The 19,283-nt window shown below is 38.4% G+C and overlaps 3 protein-coding genes across 6 annotated transcripts; 1 reads left to right on the top strand and 2 right to left on the bottom strand.

Annotated features, from left to right (window-relative positions):
- The first annotated feature begins 971 nt into the window (after positions 1–971).
- Positions 972–5,994, top strand: LOC111461069 (centromere protein C-like). Of its 3 annotated transcripts, none has more exons than XM_023104513.1 (11): positions 972–1,283; positions 1,932–2,137; positions 2,245–2,333; positions 2,427–2,529; positions 2,634–2,851; positions 3,045–3,811; positions 3,892–3,985; positions 4,494–4,570; positions 5,035–5,104; positions 5,197–5,271; positions 5,557–5,994. In XM_023104513.1, the coding sequence occupies exons 1-11, from the start codon at positions 1,122–1,124 to the stop codon at positions 5,682–5,684; spliced, it is 1,989 nt and encodes a 662-aa protein (XP_022960281.1). In that variant the 5' UTR covers positions 972–1,121; the 3' UTR covers positions 5,685–5,994. The 3 variants fall into 3 exon arrangements, with proteins under 3 accessions (XP_022960281.1, XP_022960280.1, XP_022960282.1); XM_023104512.1 differs by having other exon boundaries at positions 5,197–5,304; XM_023104514.1 differs by having other exon boundaries at positions 5,197–5,308.
- A 225-nt stretch (positions 5,995–6,219) lies between these two features.
- LOC111461068 (probable receptor-like protein kinase At4g39110) lies at positions 6,220–9,456 on the bottom strand. The gene has a single exon (XM_023104511.1). The coding sequence runs from the start codon at positions 9,190–9,192 to the stop codon at positions 6,538–6,540; it is 2,655 nt and encodes an 884-aa protein (XP_022960279.1). The 5' UTR covers positions 9,193–9,456; the 3' UTR covers positions 6,220–6,537.
- A 993-nt stretch (positions 9,457–10,449) lies between these two features.
- LOC111460888 (protein MLN51 homolog) lies at positions 10,450–15,504 on the bottom strand. 2 transcript variants are annotated; one of them, XM_023104233.1, is made up of 11 exons: positions 14,604–15,504; positions 13,742–13,844; positions 13,450–13,652; positions 13,263–13,336; positions 12,501–13,187; positions 12,060–12,174; positions 11,516–11,638; positions 10,964–11,016; positions 10,822–10,867; positions 10,605–10,675; positions 10,451–10,527 (listed from the first exon to the last, which is right to left on the bottom strand). In XM_023104233.1, exons 1-10 carry the CDS (start codon positions 15,143–15,145, stop codon positions 10,648–10,650), a joined length of 1,974 nt encoding a protein of 657 aa, XP_022960001.1. In that variant the 5' UTR covers positions 15,146–15,504; the 3' UTR covers positions 10,451–10,527; positions 10,605–10,647. The 2 variants fall into 2 exon arrangements, with proteins under 2 accessions (XP_022960000.1, XP_022960001.1); XM_023104232.1 differs by having other exon boundaries at positions 10,450–10,527; positions 12,501–13,336.
- Positions 15,505–19,283: the final 3,779 nt, after the last annotated feature.

Raw genomic sequence — 19,283 nt, 5'->3', positions numbered from 1 at the left:
TACGGCTATGGACAACATGTTTTGGACAAGTATGATCGAGACATTCGACATGTGATCATAGACAACACATTTTGGACAAACATAACCGTGACACATCACACAAATTTAATGGAAAAGAATGATGAAAAATTCAAAAATGTTGTTTCGATTGGTACAAAAGCATTAAAACATAGAGAAAATAGGAGGCATGCAGAAAAATGATAGACGTGACTTCTGAGTGTCGAGAGTCATGACACCGACCCAGATCACATAGCCATTGTATATGTAATTGCTACCCATGATGAAATCCTACGGTACAAGCACATAGGTAATGGACATGATGCTTCTTTCTTTTTACCCTAATTCGAGTACGACTCAGATTGACTTTGACCACTAATTATTTTTAGGCTCTCAAACGAATTAAAATTTAGATATACACGAAGTAGTTGGTAGATTAATCTAATGAAATGTTGTCGTCTAAGCATTTTTAGAAGGTTCGTACCTTATCGAGTCTAAGAATTTGAAGTATAATTTGTATTTAGTCTATATTTTTCAAAATATTACATTTTTTCCCGAACTTTTTCCTTTGAGTTTTCATTATTTACACTTGCTTTGGGTGGTTGGTATTGACTTTTGGTTAATTAATTTAAATATTATGATGTAATTTTTTAAATTAATCCCGATGAAAAAATTAACGATATTGAACTAATTTAAAAGAATTAAATTAATCAATAAAAAAATTTCATAAATGACGGGGCAATTATGTAAAATTATAAAATTTAGGACATAAATTTTATAATTCAAAATTAAGAATAAAAATGTAAAATTATAAAATTTAGGACATAAATTCAGATTTTAAAAGTAAAAATATAATATTTTAAAAGAAAATGAAAGCTATATTCAAAATTCATCAACAATTATATTATTATTATGATTATTTTATTATAAAATTATTTTGGCAACCAACGTAATTTCATTGAAATACGTCTGCCAAAGAGTCAAGGAGGAAAATTTGAAGGACCTCATCTGCAAAACATTAAAATACGGAAAAATAATACGAACTTTTCGCGCCTTTGGTTTACTTTCGAATTCTGCAGTCTCCAATTCCATAGGGTTCGATCCAGAGACTGAAGAGTGCAACAATGGTGGACGAAGAAGCTCGAATCTCTGTTGTGATCGATCCTCTTGCTGCTTATTCTGGTATCTATCTCTTTCCGAGCGCATTTGGCACTTTTCCGGATCCGTCGAAGCCACATGGTATTGGAACCGACCTTGACGCCATCCACAACCACCTCAAATCCATGGTATTTGTATCTTTCCATACTCGTTGTATATGATGCTTCCAATTCATCGCTTTTTTGATTTGTGCCATTTTCTGCTTGTTCAACGAGCTCCGTGCGCAATTGAGGGATGAATTGAAATTCATGTTCTGTTCCCATATTTTCAGTAAGTATCTCAGAGCGTGGCGTGGTTTTCCTTTTGAATCGATGGTTCTGGTTACTGTCGAAAGTGTGAGGCATTGAAATGTTTTTTTGGCTTTGCGTGTGATGGTTTATTCTTTCCTTAAAATTAAATGCACCGCCTGCTTTGGTTTTTAATGGTAAGCTGGTTAGCCCATTTGATTTGTGAACTGGATTTGTTTTACTTCCGGGCATGATGTATAGTTCGCCGGTTTAAGACGGGGGCTTGTTTTCTTAGTATATTGATGCAAGAGCACTGGAAGCTACGGTGCTATAGCCTTGCTTCTTATTACTACTATCTAATTTCCCTTGGGCGCTTGGTTCTCAGTGCACTGATGCAAGAGTATTGAAAATTATGGTTTTAGAGTATTGCGCCTCATGATCTCCTTTCTCTCACCATCATGGCTCCTATCGAAGCATTTTGTATATATATATGTTCTAGTTTTGGTTTAATTGAGGGTCAACGATTCATAGGTCTCCTAAATTTGCTAGGTCTCAAGAAATCCTAGTAAACTTAAAGAGCAGGCCAGATCAATTTTAGACGGTAACTCAAATTTGATGCAATCTGAAGCTGCAACGTTTCTTGCGAACAATGAGAAAAAGGAGGAAGCTACGGTGAAGGCAGAGGAAAACCCACAAGAAAGAAGGCCGGCCTTAAACCGTAAGCGGGCTAGGTTTTCTTTAGAATCTGATGCTAGGTAATGCTTATTATAAGTGAATTTTGCCTACTTTTTTTTTTTTTTTTTTTTTTTGTGCGAACAAAAGTAAAATTTTGGCGAACTTTTATGATATCTTCTTCTAATAGACAACCTCCTGTGAGCTTGGAACCAAAAATTGACATTAAACAATTGAAAGACCCAGAGGAGTTCTTTTTGGCCTACGAAAGGCTCGAAAGTAAGTTGTTCTTATGCTCCTTTTTCGGCACAAATTTCAGATGCATAAAGGTTTGTGTCATTATTTTCTTCCCATTTTGTCATTGACCCACAGATGCCACAAGAGAAATTCGAAAACAGACGGGAGCAGTTTTGAAGGACTTGAACCTACAAAATCCATCCACGAATATACGCCATCGTAGACCAGGAATTCTTGGGTATAATCACTAACATGCTATATTATTAACAAATTTTTGTGTCTTTTCTTTGAAGCATCATGTTTTCTTTTGGTTGAGAATTCAAAATCTTGTTGTGCACGCAGGAGGTCTGTCAGGTACAAGCATCAATATTCGTCAATAAAATCTGAAAATGATCAGAATGTAGAACCCTCGCAAGTGACATTTGAATCAGGTAATATCAGTGTATCAATACCGGGCACAGAAAAAGATTCAAGGCCTATAATTAACTCAGAAAATAAAACTGATGAAGATGTATCCTTTGAGGATGAGGAGGGGGGGGGGGGGGGGGAGGAGTTCTTTGGTAAGTAATTTATATTGTAGATCAAAATGCAACCTTCTGCATGCATCTTGGTTCAGTTGATTTTACTTTTTATCTATATCATATACTTTCATTTTCTCCCTCTTTTCCTTTTCATTTCGCACTGTCCCTGTTAACACTAAAGGTCAGTCCCCATCGTCCCTCTTTGCTGCCGTGATCCTTTTTTTCTTTGTAGCTTCAATAGCCAAGGTAGAGAACAAAGTGGATAAAATTTTGGATGAATTACTCTCTGCTAATTGTGAAGATCTAGAAGGCGATCGAGCTATCAACATGTTACAGGAAAGCTTGCAGATTAAACCCATTAATTTAGAGAAATTAAACCTTCCAGATTTAGAAGCCACTCGAACAGTGAATTTGAAATCTTCGACAGGCAATCTGCCAAAGCGTAGTTTCAGTGTGGACAATCAGTTACAAATGTTAGAAACTCTGAAATCTAAGCAGGATGATGAAAATTCGGTTCTTTGTACGCCACCCTCAATGAGAAGTCCACTGGCATCATTATCAGCCCTGAATGGACAAATTTTGCTTTCAAAGTCATCATGTGTTCCATTTTCAGCTCAGGACATTGACCAATCACCAGCAAGAAATCCTTCCCTTTTTGAACTCAGTAATCACTTGTCGGATGCAGTTGGTATTGCAGAGCAGTCAAGTGTTTCTAAATTAAAGTCACTTTTAACCAAAGATGGGGGGGCTGTAGCTAATGGAATCAAGTCGCCCAAAGTCCTTATTGGAGATGCTGATTCCATATGTAAAATATCTTCGAGTAATGTTTCAAAAGTATACCAAGTTGGCGGCTTTGCTGCCTTAAGTGGAACTCAAGCTTGCATGGAAGCTAAGGATATTAGTGGCAGCTGTGCAGAAGTGGAAGCAAATGAGAAATTGAGTTGTTTCGAAGCTCAAGAAGATGCTGTGGCTAATGCAACTAATGCGTCCGATGACGAGGTACATATTTTTGTGCCAGTTGATTTATATGTTTTGAAGTTTGATATTACATCGTGTTGTGATAAATTGATAATATGCAGATGGAAGATCACGCAGGATCAGCTTCTGAGCAACCAAGCACATCCAAGGTGGATAGGATCAAAGGGTACCCGGTTGGAATTCAGAGTCAGTTGGGTATGATCACCAATTCCAGAATATCATTAGTTACTCTAGCTGATAATTTATTGTACATTCATGTAAAAAGGAAATTAAAACCTAACGTATGTTACTGCTTATCTTAGTGCTTTTGATGGTTGGACTTTTTTGATAAATTTTGGACAAGTAAGTTTTACTAAATATGTCCGAGAAATGATAATAACTCCGTAAGAAGTACGTCTTGGAGTGTTAAATAAATTTTAGTAGTTGAAGTGTACCACTTCAAGGCTTCACATTTTGTAGGAACTGTATAACGATGGTTTGTTCTTCTGAACAAGATGCACATGCCGACATTTTCAATCATGTTATAATTCTGAATTAGCTTCAGCTTTCTCTATGAAGAACCATTTTCTCTCTTTACAGATTGTACTGCTTTAGATTTTTATGTTGGAAAGGCAGAAATTCGTTCTTGTTGGCTTATGAATTCCCAGAATCCCAGTAGATGGATTAGATGATTTCAGGTTGTGTGTTCTTTATTTTCTAACAGATCAATCAACTGCTACTTGTCCTGAAAATATTGTGGATGGGCCGTTTCGGAGCAGTGGAACAGATCACCTTGATAAGGTAAACCTTTTCTTTCTTCTCTTTTCCTCGCCTTTATTTCCAGTTGCTCATTATTGATGAGTCGAAGTGCTTTGTCAAATTGTGGTATTTTTCATATATGAAGGCTTTCTTTATCGTGGTCACCACTGTCATATGGAAGTACTGTATTCAGTTTCATTACTTGTTTTATCTGGCACGTATTTGTTTTGTTACTCTTACAATTATTAATATTGTCACATTATTATGTCGATGATTGCTCGACTTCCTGTGATATTTTTGTTAATGATACATTGCCTTCTAAAATCTAAAATTAGAAGGAGCCTACCACCACTCGATTAATTTACTTGCCCCCCAACACCACCACCACCATACACAAAAAAAGGGGAAGAAAATGATAAAAACCCTCTTTTTGTTAAATCTACTTGTTACTGATTTTTACTCTCGAGAGAAAATCAAGGTTTTCTTGGGTTATTGTTGGATAACAGGTCAAGCCCAAATCTCGTGCAAGCAAAGAACGCAAAGGCAAAAAGATTTGCGGGAGGCAAAGCCTTGCAGGTATCTAGCCGTATATTTAACCCAAATTTTTATTTCTATACTATTGAGATTTTTCTTTCGAATTCCTTTTTGTAATCTGCCAATCTTGCCAGGGGCTGGAACAACGTGGCAATGTGGGATGAGAAGAAGTACCAGGTTCAAAACACGACCGTTGGAGTACTGGAAAGGTGAAAGGCTGTTGTATGGACGCGTACATGAGAGTAAGTAGACATTTCTTGTTGCATTGTCTTTGAAAACGTTTTTTAATAACTCCATACGTATATGTTTCTCTCAATTCCTTATTTTGTGGTTCTTTTGGACTGAATATTTTGCTGGTCAGCCCTTAATGTGTCACGCCAAAAGCTTTAGTTTTTTCTTGTTCAATTTATGTAAATTACTAAAATAATGAAGGGAGCATTCTTCTATCTCATATTTCGCGTGTTTGTAAATAATTACCGAATCCTTTTTGTTAGGCCTGGCAACAGTAATCGGATTGAAGTATGTGTCTCCAGCAAAAGGCAACGGCCAACCAACTCTGAAGGTGAAGTCTTTAGTCTCTGATAAGTACAAAGATCTCGTTGAGTTAGCAGCTCTCCACTGAGGGTCGTGTAGCTTTTTGGATTTTGCATGTAAATAGAGCATCTAGTCTTGCCTTATACTAAACCAAAAAATTGTACATGGGCTTGGTCTGAATAGAATTCGTCCGTATAGTTCGGTTCGGTGATCGGTTTCGTTGATTTTCGTTCCTTTTTCGAGTTGAGGGATTTTAATATTCAGTCTCTTAATTGAGGGGATATACCAAATCCAATTGGTTTGAGTGATGGTTGTTTTGTGGAGGATTAATATGTTGGTACAGCATTTTCACACCACTACAGCACAAGATCGAAATATGAAATTTCTACCTTTCATTTGGTTGAATGATTCTTAATCTTCCTAGAAACAAACTGCTAGCAATTTGAGCAAGTTCTTGTGAGCATCTGGACTATATTTATTGGTAGGGAATTAGAAAGAAATAGGTTTAGAACTTTGTCGAAACTTGATAATACAAAGTTGGAAGTAATTTTGTTTAAAAAGTTGGAATGCCATCTGAAATATGCAGATGAGTTCATGTCCTAAGATTGAAAATGCTACAGGGATTACATAACCAAGTTGTAGCTTATATAATTGGAGTAATATATGGGATTACCTCTACTGCATGTGTACATTCTTGAACATCAGTACAGAAAATCACAACATATTTACCTTCTCTTTGTTTTTTTTTTGTTTTTTTTGTTTTTCCTTTCTGACTCAAACAATCAGACACTCCCACATAAGAAATGAAAAGAAAAGAAAAGATAAGGAACACAGGTTGAATGCAGATTAGCCTATCCAAACTCACCCAACTCCACAATTAAACCTTCATGACATATGTGTTTAGGCATTGTTGTTTCACAGCCCTCCATGTTTTGATATCATCATCTACCATTGAGATTAGAAAAATGAGCAAACATTGCACTGCCGGAGTGATCATCAATGGGGTTTGGGACCTCTGCCGGTTGCCTGTTCTGTTCTGGCTTCACGGCAGCAGGGCGGTTGTCGGAGTTTGGTGCATCTGTCGAATCGTCGACAGCGGTAGGAGTAGCGGAGGTGGGGGTGACAGGTGCGGTTGCTTCGGGTTTGGTTTCTTCTTCTGCCTTGCCTTTTGAGTACGACTCTTGAAGTTGTAATGCATACTCCAAATTCCACAGCACATCCCCCATGCTTGGCCTATCAACACCATGTTCTGCAAGACACTTCTCTGCTGCTTCTGCAAACTTCTTCATAGACTCAGGACTTATGGCTCCAACTAGAAGAGGATCCATGATCTTTTCCAATGTCCCTTTTCTCTTGTTCTGCATTGCCCAATCAGCCAAGTTCACTTGTTCCCTTGTCAAAGATGGGTTGATTGCCGGCCTTGCACACAAAGCCTCAAGTAGAACAACCCCAAACGAATAAACATCTGATTTCTCTGTCAACTGTTGCCTCCTAAAGTACTCTGGATCCAAGTATCCAAAACTCCCCTTCACTGCAGTACTAACGTGTCCCTGCCCCATTGGCGCATCCTTCGACAGCCCAAAATCCGCAACTTTTGCAGTGAAGTTCTCGTCGAGCAAAATATTGGTTGTTTTGACATCACGGTGAATGATTCCCTGTGCTGATCCTGTGTGCAGGTAATGAAGACCTCGAGCTGATCCGATACAGATCTCGAGCCTTTGCTTCCACGACAACGGAGACAAGTCCTTTCCATACAAGTGATCTCTGAATGGGCCATTTGACATGAACTCATATACCAAGATCATTTCTGAGTTTTCATCACAGTATCCAATCAAAGAAACCAAATGCCTGTGTCTTAGCTTTGAAAGCATTTGAATTTCTGTTTGGAACTCTGTTATGCCTTGTTCTGATTGTGGATTTCCTCTTTTTACAGCAACTTTGGTGCCTTCATCAATCACTCCAAGGTACACATTTCCAAACCCACCAACACCAATTATTGCATTGGAATCAAAGTTCTTGGTGGCTTCTTGCAGCTCTGCCAAAGTGAAGAACCTGCCGAGGCCTAAACCAGTGTTGGTCTTGTGTGAACCATATGAGGTCTTGCTTGTCATAAAGCTTGAATCACCAGCATGTACAGGAAGCAACCATGAAGAGAAACTGTTCCTCTTCTGCCAATCTTGAGGTCTCTTGTGCCATTTCATCACCATCGCACCGAGCCCGACAAACGCCCCAAACATCATTGCGAACCCAACAGCAGCAACCGTGCCACGGTTTGACCCATTTGCAGACTTACCATCCACTCCAAACTCTCCATCCAGACTATTAACAGAATTGCTTATTTTCATTACCTCTAACCCATTTAGAATCGCATTCCTATCACCCGTATCGACGTTCGCTGGACTAATCTGAATTGTCAATCCCTCTACAATGAAGGAAGAATTAATCACAACATCCTGGTAGTATGCAGTTGCCAAAACTCCTAGCTTGTGTGACAAATCCAAGTTGGTTATGGCAGCCTTCCCATTTACATAAACATTGAAATACAGATTGTTTAGAACTTTGCTGACAATGTCACAGAAATGGAAGCGAATTAGATACCCAAATGAGGGATCTGCCTCAAATCTCCATGTGATATTGAAATTTGGTTCCATGGATTGAACATCTCCCATTTGAACTGCACTTGCATAAACACTTGGAGGCGCAATTAACTTCCCAATTTCTTCCAGGCCGTCTTGATATTTGATGCTGTTGGTCTGAACAGCAACATTCTTTCCAGCAGCTAAAGGTTTCCTGTAATCTTCGTCTCTCTCCCATGTCCTCCCAAGAGTGTCATTTCTTGGAGTGATTACAGGACCTCCCATGTTCAGCCTAAACACTGTCTGAAATGCATATTTGCTTAGGCCGTCGACCATCCCGACCGGAGACAGCTCCATGTTGGAGTCGGAGATCATGCCCTCCGGAGCAGAAACGACCTCGATGGCGTTGATGAAAGCAGCTGAATTCTTCATTGGGAGGAACTTGATTGAGAGTTTTGGTTCAGTGATATTAAGTAGAAACTCCTTGAGAACAAATGTGGATTCATTGTTGATGTTGAAGCTGTGAAGCAACACATACTTTTCAGTGACAACCGAAAATTTGGCCTCCAAGAGATCAAAGTCATTGGTTTTAACAGGCAAGAAATGGAGGCGCAGCCAATGCCATCCAGGCTCAGCCATCTGAAAATGGTAAGCAGCTTCTTGGAGGAAGACTCTGGCTGTCAAATCGACGGGGGACGGCGCGTTTGTATCCGGTGGGGCGGCGGCTACCATCTCATCCTTGGCATCTAGGAACTGCAGGGATTGGTCATCAGTTTTGAACACTCTTCCATCAGGGAGTGCACCAAGTTCCTTTGTGGCACCACAGTCAAGGAGAAAGTTGTCTTTAGGAATGAAGGAGGCGCCGGAGCCGGGGCCGGCAGGGCCAAGGGCGAACGCGGGGGCGAACGGGGCGTAAAGGATGAAGCAGAGGAAAACCAGGAGGAAAGCCATCAAAGAAGATGATGACATAAATGGAGAGGAGGAGAAGCTTGAAATTCTCTTCTTTTCTTTGATCTCCATTCCCTCCTGGGTGAGGAGGTCTGAATCAAAAAAGAAAAGAAAGCAACACAAAGCTAAAGGATTTCTAAAAAGGAGTCTCTATTATGGGTTTCCCCAAACCAATTGGTTATTTTTATCCACCATTGATGAGATCACCCAACAATTGGTTGCTGCAACATTTTTGGCCAATTGAAATTCCTTTTTTTAGCTTCACCACCCAAATATTCTTTGAAACAGTCAAAGCCACATCATTCTTCTTCTTCTTTTTATTTTATTTTTTATTCCATTTCAATATTAGTCATACCATTCATTTCAAATTAATTTTTATCAATAATAACAATAATTTTCATACGAAATTATTTAGACCGATTTAAAGTTTTATTGGGAATAAAAGGAAATCTAATAGAGCTATGAAATTATTGATTCATGTAATTATTCCCAACCGTTCTCTTTTCTTGTAAAAAGAAATCACAATTTGATTTCTTTTTATAAGGTATCTCTCAAATATTTATCGATTATAAAAGTGATAGTCGCATTTTTTATCGTATTTTTCACACGAGTTCGGAGTTCGGATGATTGAAGGCTTGAATCTGATGGAATCATAGAATAAAATAGAATATGATCAATATTTTCATAAAAATGAAACTGATAAAAATTAATAGTAGTGGTGTCTCATTACTCAATAAATACAAACCAACATTCATTACAGAAATCAGGCACAGAAAAATAATAGTCGACCACAGTGGTAACAATAATAAGGTAACAAACAATCAAACTTCTTAACCAAAGCCACTATCATATTCATATTATATATAGAATTGACAATAATCAAACTCCAATTAGCACATAGCTGCTGCTGCTGTTGGTGGTGGTGGTGGTGCTGGTGCTGGTGCTGCGCTGCTAAACAAGTTTCTTCATCACTTCTCATTTTTCTCATATTTGGGGAAGCCCTTTCTCACTTGCTTCATTCACAAACCAAACCATAAGAAAAATCTGCCACCATGGAGTACAACCAAACATAATTACTTCTTTTTTGTGTATAATTTTCAGCTATACAAGCTAGGAATTCAATCGAACGACTTGAACTTACCGCAACTTAAACAAGGTAAACCCACACATCAAGCTGAAAATACTGTTGTTCTCAGATTAACGGCAGGAGAGGAGGAGTTCATCATGTTTTCCTGCAAGATGAACAGACAAACAATATTTTATCCATACCGTCTGTCTCTGTTCATATCTTCTAGCCAAACCAAGAATAAAGAACCAACGGTTGATTTACCTAGTACTTATTGGAACTATAGCAGCCCAAAGTGCTCCAGAATAAAGCTAGAGATCACAAAGGGCATAGAAGAAGGCCTGCAAAATATCAAATATCCCCAGTTAGAGATCAGCACATGAGCAACACATAGAAGTTTGGTTCATCGATTGCAGACCTTTGCTTATTGGAATAGGCTCCATCACTTATGCTTGCTTACTTCATTGACCAAAGTTCATCTCTGAATATCTAAAACGAGAAAAGGAAAGAGTCAGAGTTTTACATCAATCTGGATATACATCTTGATATCTACTATTAAGGCAAGGCAAACCCGTTTTGATTTTGAACCTTCTCATCTATTGGTAATCGAGAATAGATGGTACATCTAAACTTACCTACGTGGCTTATTTTGTCGCTGTCCAACATCATCATTTTCAAGTTCTGCAAAGGAGAAAGATCAGTTGTGCCAAAACCATGATGCCATGTGATAAACATAGAAAATCGGTCATATTCATGTACAAAGAGTGACAATCTTACCATTCTGTGAAGGCTTTGCCTCGTTACTGGATTTGTTTGTGTTATTTTCTTTGCTGCGGAGAGTAGAAATGAAGAAGACGTAGTGATTATATGCAGCATAAAAGGACCCCCAAACAAAACATCGCATATGCAGTAAGTATGCGATCAACATGTGTCGAAGAAGATAAAAAAAATAAATAAGCAGTATTTCGCTTCCCTTTCTTTAGTTTGCCTCCATTTTTTTCAGGCTTTTGTTTTTGTACGCCGTTGTATGCTTTCAATATTTTCTCAATGAAAGTTTGGTTATTCATCAAGAATAAAATAAAATAAAATAAATAAGCAATAAAGGAAGTACTGACAAAGCCCACCGGTATTTTAGAAAAGGCACCAATGAACTACGTATCCACAACATAATTCTAAAAAAAACAGAGCATGCAAAGTAAATACTTTATTAGCTTTCCCACAACACCACCAGAGTGCCATAATATGACAATCTAAAATTTGAACTATGACACAGCCTCAGTGAGACAATTTCGGCATCAAGAGTTATCAAACCAAATACAATTTACTAACCTCAACGTTGCCACAGATGATGTCTGTCCTGAGGGTCGAGCATGATAAGAACCATCAACAGCAATATAAGGCGAACAATATGTAGCTCCCAGAGCCCCAGCTGCACCAGCCAAAACTGGTAGCCTGAAGAATATGAAGCTCCTTAAATTAGAACCACTAACCGGCAGCAGGGTGGTGAACTAGATTTTTCAGAAGAATATGGAAGAGAAACTGCATGGAGCCTGATAAAGAGACTTCTTAATCTATTCTATCCCAGCTCATTCAAGTCACACAAAACCAATTAGGCAATGCCATCTAGACAATGAAAAATGTAAGAATCAAAAGCAAGGGTTCACAAATCATTTTATATACAATTGACACTCAAACAACATTTGGTTGGGTATTAACAAATATATTTCACCTCGTTGTTAAAAAATTCCAGTTCACAGTTTATCAAAATATTGCAAGAGCAAGATCAACAGCATCATCCACCCAGAGCACGACAAATTTATGACATGCAATATAACATCCTCAAGAAAATGACATTTAGAAAAAGAATCCACACCATGTCATTTCTGAATTTCCCATGCCAAGTTGAGGCTGGGCAACATATCCTGGAAATGCCATGCCAACTGCAGGAACTCCAATGCCACCAGGATGCTGACCTCCAAATTGCATAACTTTACATATAATCGACGATATAAGTAATAGCACGGATAATAGAGAAATTGAGCAAAATAGAAAGTTTGACAGGAAAATAAAGGAGGAAAAAAGAAAATAATATCTATGTTTTAATACATTTTTAATGGATCGACAAAATTATAACAAAGCAAAACTACTTTTATAGTTCATAAACTCACAGGAACGTTGCACCATACCAAACTAAAAGTAGATTTTAAAAGGAGTGCTATAATCTTGAAACTGATCGAAAGTACAAAGCCTATCCACAAGGAGTAAACCCATACAATTTCCCGTAAAGTTAACAGTAATGTGAAGTAAACTTTACCCGGCAAAAATGCTGGTGTATGAGGAAAGTTCTGATCTCCATGAGTAATATTCATGTTCCCAGAGGTTCCCATAATCTGAGCCCCACTATAAATAAAGGAACCTGCACCAATACCTTGTGCCATACCTTTTCCCTTTCCAACCAAAGCAGTTTTCAATTTGCTTGATTCTGAATAAGAATCTGCCTCTCCAGATCCAGATTCAACTGAGTTAACTGACAAAGCAGTTTTAGGTGGAGATGAAGATTGAGATCCACTATCAGGTCGCTGACCCAACTGCTGGACAGGAACCTGAACAGCAGGTTGAACCCGATTTTGACTAGGAGTTCGTGTTACACCATGTGATTGAGTCGGTAAAGAGACCTTGTTAACTTGGCTATGGAGTGGTGCAGGAGGGTAGCTGGTAGATCCTACACCAGCACCCCTTCCCTGAGGCCTAGATTGGGGAATCTGAGCATTACTGACCACTGAAGAACCAGAATTTGTCTTAGATGAAAGATTTCCTAAAGACGGATTGGTTGAATCATTTATGTAAAGCCTGTCCATAGCAACAGCATCAACTACATGCCTTCCATCCACCATTACACTTGATTGTGGCATAGAGCGACTATCACCATACATATTCTTTTCAGGAAGTCCAGCTTGTACTTCAGTTTTTTCCAGTTTAAGGATGTTTTTACTAGACGTCCCTGAAGGGTAGAAAGGCGGAGAAGCAGAATTCAGGCTTGATGCAAAGACATGTTTCCTAACAGAGACAGGCTCACCTTCTACGTTTGGAGGAGGTGCCGAGGTTCTCCCTGTATGATTGTGTAATGCTCGTTCAGGAGGCTTAACAGATCTGAAGTCATATGCAAAATGGACATGCTGGATGAGTATGTATCCATGAGCTACAACAAAAATTGTTACGAGTAGAGGCTATTAAAATTCATTTGCAATCATTGATTTACTCACTGTTTATCTTGTGAAGGAGAGGATCGGATATTGTTGTCTGTTGTTGATTCATACCGTCTAGGTCCTCTTCCTCTCACAACTTTAGGAGCATCATTTTGGTTATTACTTTTATTGTATGCTCTAGATCTGTTACCTCGAGCATAACCGTGATCCATGCCTCGGCTTTTACCTCGACCTCGTGGATGACCCTTGGAAGTTTTCCTCTAATATGGTAAAAAGAAAAGAACACATTTGAGAGAGAGAGAGAGAGAGAGAGATCATGCTTTTAGTGCTGTAAAAAACAAACCATTACCTCCCCACGATGCCTTTCATGCAAAGTAATTTCTTCAAACTTGTCATGGCCCCATTTCATGTCATCCTTGGACTCCCACAGCCTCCTTCCACCATGCATTCTCCTACGGATTATTTCAGACAAGAAGATAAAGGGATGTGCAGTTAGAAATGGGTTACACCAAAAAGTAGGCTAAGAGATTGAATTAGGAAGGGTGTACAAGAAAATATGCGGGGGGACAATCCAGTTCTAGGAAAAGCAATTATGTCTCATAATCCATCAATTTTTCTCCATCTTCAACAGGAAAACATTTAAGTCCTCATAAATTTCTTAGAAAATTGAAATTAGCATCATGAAATAGATTTCTGAATTTTCCCTGCAAATCTCATAGTAATCCATGTCCAAGAAAGTGATAGAACTGCTCATAACTGCACTGGATCATCAGATCACTCGCCTTTAGTTCAAAACCAAGTCTATTTGACGGAGACATCATTTCATAACCAGGAAAAACAACATAAAGTAGACATTCTATGGATTTATATATGCTGAGAAGTGTCCATTTCTTAAAGAACAGTTTTAGAGCACAATTTTGATCTCATGAATCCAAGAACATAAAATAACTAACGGAACATGCAGATACATTCTAGCTAAGATAAATACTGCAGAAAGTTGAAAATTGAAAAAAAAAAATCTCGTTCTAATGAGTCGAACACCAATTTGTTAAGAATATCCTTAATTATGTTCACAATTTTAGCAACATCATAATGTCCCAAATCATAAAAATAAAAATAAGATAAAATAGCATATGAATGATAGGTTAACCTTCAAAAAATAAAAACTGGACTGGTTTTTGTCCAAACGGGAAAGAGAACAAAAACTATACCTGTGTCGACCACCTGCATTGTCCCTGAACCGATCGTCATGCATATAGAAAGCCCCGGCAGTGGGAACAGCAAAGGGCTCGTTCACCTTCTTCTCCTCACTAAATTCCCCTTCTGGATTCTCCTCGGGCAAATCACTCTGTCCTTCTGCTAACGATCTTCCATCATCGTCCAGCTCCTTCACCGCATTGCCGGAGGCGGCATCCAGTTCTCCATGACCACCCAACTTCCTATCCCTATGCCTCGCCTCATCCTCCTCTTGGCCAACTTCCTCCCCTTCATCAACGTCCTCAACTCCTACAGCAACCTCATCTTCGTCTACTTCTTCACCCAATTCGTCCTCATCGTCATACTCCGCTGCTCCACCCTGTCCATCGGAATCATCCGAATGAATCCCCACCCTCCGGATCGTCCGCTTCCCTTCTCCTCCTTCTCCTTCCCCCTCCTCATCATCGCTTGCCTCCCGCCTCCGCATCGCGAGTAACCGCTTCGCTTCTTCCGGATCACTCTCATAATCAACCTCTTCTTCAGTCGCAGTAGCCATCAATCAACTCCAAAACGGGAAAATTAAAAAATAATAATAATAATAATAAAATACAATCTGAACCCTCACCCTTCTGATCACAATCAGTTCCGAGAAACACAAAACTTCGTCAAGAAATCAAACAACAACAGATCCAAACTCCTCAAGAAGACTTAAAACGGACCGAATAAGAATTCGATAAACCTCGGGAGAACTTGAATTGAAAACTAAAATCCCCATTAGAAGGAAGTGAGAAAAAATCCATAAAATTAGTGATTAAGCACTACAATTGCGGTTGAAATCTAGGGTGTAGCTTCGGCCGGAACCCTAAAATTAAAGACAAGGTGATAGATAGACAGTCTACGGAAATTTTGAGAAAGGACCGAGGCTGGAAAACGATTTCTTAATAAGGAATTGTTGGGAAAAGGGCAATTTGGTAAATGTGACACACTGGGAAAGGTAGAGAAAATGAGATGTGAAAAGCTAACCAATTAGAAACCGCCACGTGAGCATCTTGAATAAGTCTGTACTCAAGTGGGGTCCACTGTTCAATTAAACTAATTTTAAAATTGAGTTATCCACATTACCGGAACGAGAACTACCGGTAAGTACCTTACTAGAGCGAAACGATTCGTGGGCTTGGGCCCGATATGTCGGTTCGGGTCGACCCAATGGACTGCCAAAATTCCTCTCTAAACAAACAAACAAAGGGATGTTGAGTGAAGCAACTTAGGATTGGGTCGCTCACGACCATGCAGCATATGCTCAAACCTCTAGCCCTTATTTAAGAAAAAGATTTTTAGAAAGCGGGGTAAAAGACAACACAACTACTTAAAATAACATATAACTTTTCTCGAGAATCTGGCAACCAGTCATCTCCCTATAGTAGATTGTGAGGTGAATCAGGTTTGGCAGACTTAAACATGATTTCGACAAATAATCATAATACAAAATAATCAGAGGAGGAGTTGACAACTAGTTTCACTCCCCTATAGTATATTCTGAAACATTTTATGTCTACCAAGCATGACATGATTCTGCCGAAAAGTCACACTTAGAAAAAGTAAGAAAGAAATTATACATCATGAAAGTAGTAAAGGAATGCGATAAAATAATACAAGACAAGAGTTTCAACCTGAAATGGGCATACGACCATAAGCAACACGTCTTAGACAAACATAACCGTGACACTAAACTCACTAATCACAACGACAAAACCCACTTCTTTTCAAGAGTGCTACTTCACTTGTCTTGTCGTATGCACCATCATCCCCTTCTCCAACTGCCCCTAGATATACCTGCAAGCCTGCATCATCCCCTCTTAATTGGGCAGAGTTCCATATGGCTAGATTAATCTGACACAATATCTACCACTCAAAAAAGAAAGTGCGAAGAGATCTGAAAATATTATTACTCAAGTAAACAATACATAGTTATGAGAAATAGAATTGGGATCGAAGGTTTAATATTCATTGATATTCACAACGTATAAATTAGGATACAAGATACTAACTACTTACAAATAAAGAAAATATAAACTAACAAAATCTTAAAAATAAAATAAAATATACTGCTAATCAAATAAAAATATTAAAATATTTCGAATATATTCTATAACTAAGATATTATCCAAATATTAAATGATTACGAATGTCTTGATTAATTCAAACCAGCAATAAATTGCACTAAATTCTAAAAGTCTCCGTTAGTGCAAGCTTATTTCTTAATAACTCCAAGAGCCTTACGAAAAACTTCAAACTTCACTTTAGCAGGTGTCTTAGTAAATATGTCTGCAACTTGCTCATTAGTATATATTTTCTGCAATTCAACATCATGCGACAACACTTTCTTCTCGTTCTGCATCTTTGTATATCCGACAACTATCAAGTAGTGCACCCCAAACTATTACATTAGGCTGCATAGGCATAGAGTTAATCCAAGACTCGGCTTGATCAAGACGCCCGACACGACTAAGCAGATCGACCACACACCCATAGTGCTCAACCTTAGGAGTAAACCATAAACTTCAGCCATCATGTCAAAATACTTCAGCCCCTTATCAACCAATCCAGCATGAAGGAAATATCATTTGGCTTTAAACCATCCTCTTCAATCATTTCATCAAAGAAATTGAATGCTTCATCTGCATAGCCATACATAGCCAACCCCAAAATTATTATACTCCATTAGGTCACATCTCTTGACCTCTAATATGCATCCACGTTTTGCCAACATGTATCTCATTTAAGTACGGTATAATAGAAAGGGTTTTTCAGAATTCCTTGTCTCCTTGTCTCTCCCCTCTCGACATCTCCTTCACAATTTCGTGAGTGTTATTCTCATAAATTGGTATCAGAGCGAGCTTTTAATTTCAACAAATTGGTATCAGAGACGATGGCGAATATGATGGGACAAATGCCACTACCGCGATTAATGAAGATGAACTACGAGAATTGGAGGATTCAAATGAAAGCTCTTCTCGATTCTCAAGACGGATGGGAGCTCTTCTCAGACCTAGCGACATTCTCATTCTGTGCATATCCAGCTATCATTGCGTTCCAAGAAACCACATTCCTCATTGGCATATTCTCAAACAGATGGCGTGCTTCTTCTAAATTGCCTATCCTTGCATAGCCACTGATCATCGTCCACCAGGACACAAAGTTTTTCTCCATCATCCCATCAAAAACCTCCTATTTGAACTGTGCTCGATCTGCTCGAATTCTCAAAACTCCTAATTTCTTGAGAAACGAAGCATAATCATGGTCGGACTCATATGCTCGATCGCGATCTTGAGAAAGTTTGTGCAGTTCTTGAACACGATCTTCCTCAGAAGCTGAGAGCTCAAGCACCTGCTGTTGGGGTTCTTCAAGCTTTGCAGCTTCTGATTCCTGCAATTTAGCTTAATATGCCCTGACTTTCCACAATGATGACACGCCACTTTCACCCAACAATCTCGTTTAAAATGGCCAGATTTTCCACACTTGTAACAAGCTTTAAACAGCTTTTTTTGATGACTCCTCACTTCAAAATTGATTCCCATGACTTGATGAAGGCTTTGAATGAAAATTCTATCTCCTTTAATCTTTGACATACAACAAATCTTCTGACTTTGGAGAAAGCTCATTGCTGCTAGTCATTTGCTTAATCAAACCTTCCTGATTAGAAAGTAAATTCTCCCGTTCAATAACTGTGGGCTTTGCTCACCCTTGTATTGAAGAAATAAAGGGCATAAAGTCTTTTTGTAATCCGCGAATAAGATAACGCCATAATCGAGCATCACTCACTGGCTCCTCAGCATCTAATTCTGAAATTTCAGAACACAGATTTTTCACTTTCAAGAAATATTCTTCAACAGAAAACTTACCTTGAGTTATCACAGCTAGTTCATTCTCTAGAAATTACACGAGCTGTATTTTCTTAGTGAACAACTTTTGAAGTGTTTCTCAAACTTGCTTTGGTGACTTTAAATCACAAACATGATCAATATACTGTTGGGTTTTATGTCCTAAAACTCATAGTTTGTAAACAAAAACATATTCTATTTTCAATAAAGTTATTGTTGTTGTTTATTCAATAAAAATTGTTATTGAATAAAGTGAACTTTACGATTATTAATCTAAATCCAATAAACTAAGAACACTCTGAGTATAGTATGATTACTTGAACTATATGTAGAGACGTAAGAGTGGATCAAGTTCAAGTTTATTGGATTTACAATTATTAATCTAAACCCAATAAACTAAGAACCCTCTGACTATAGTATGATTACTTGAACTATATGTAGAGACATAAGAGTGGATCAAGTTCAAGCATATAGTCAAAATGATCTATAGTATTCTGGGGACCTTATTCTGGGGACACTATGGATGTGGCCCACTTTTGTATATGATATAAACAATGTGATCACTAAATTGTATATGTGGAGACATGTGAGTGGGGGCGTTCTATGCAATGATTATTGCATAAGATCGGACCATGAAGAAAATCACTCTCACTTTATAATGTCGTTTACTGTTGAGACTGATTTTCTTTTCATTCGATAACCTAGGTAACTCGATATTAATCTTGAGCTAACCATGAACTCCTGTTTATTTGGAATTATCCTTAGATTTGCATGGGTGAGAGTGGCTCTAGTTCGCCGACTCAATAGGCCTCC

The sequence above is a fragment of the Cucurbita moschata genome, unplaced genomic scaffold (genome assembly GCF_002738365.1).
Source record: "Cucurbita moschata cultivar Rifu unplaced genomic scaffold, Cmos_1.0 Cmo_Scf00024, whole genome shotgun sequence".
Classification (NCBI taxonomy): Eukaryota; Viridiplantae; Streptophyta; class Magnoliopsida; order Cucurbitales; family Cucurbitaceae; genus Cucurbita; species Cucurbita moschata.
The sequence above is the reverse complement of the archived record's forward strand: the minus strand, read 5'-3'. Positions and strand labels throughout refer to the sequence as shown.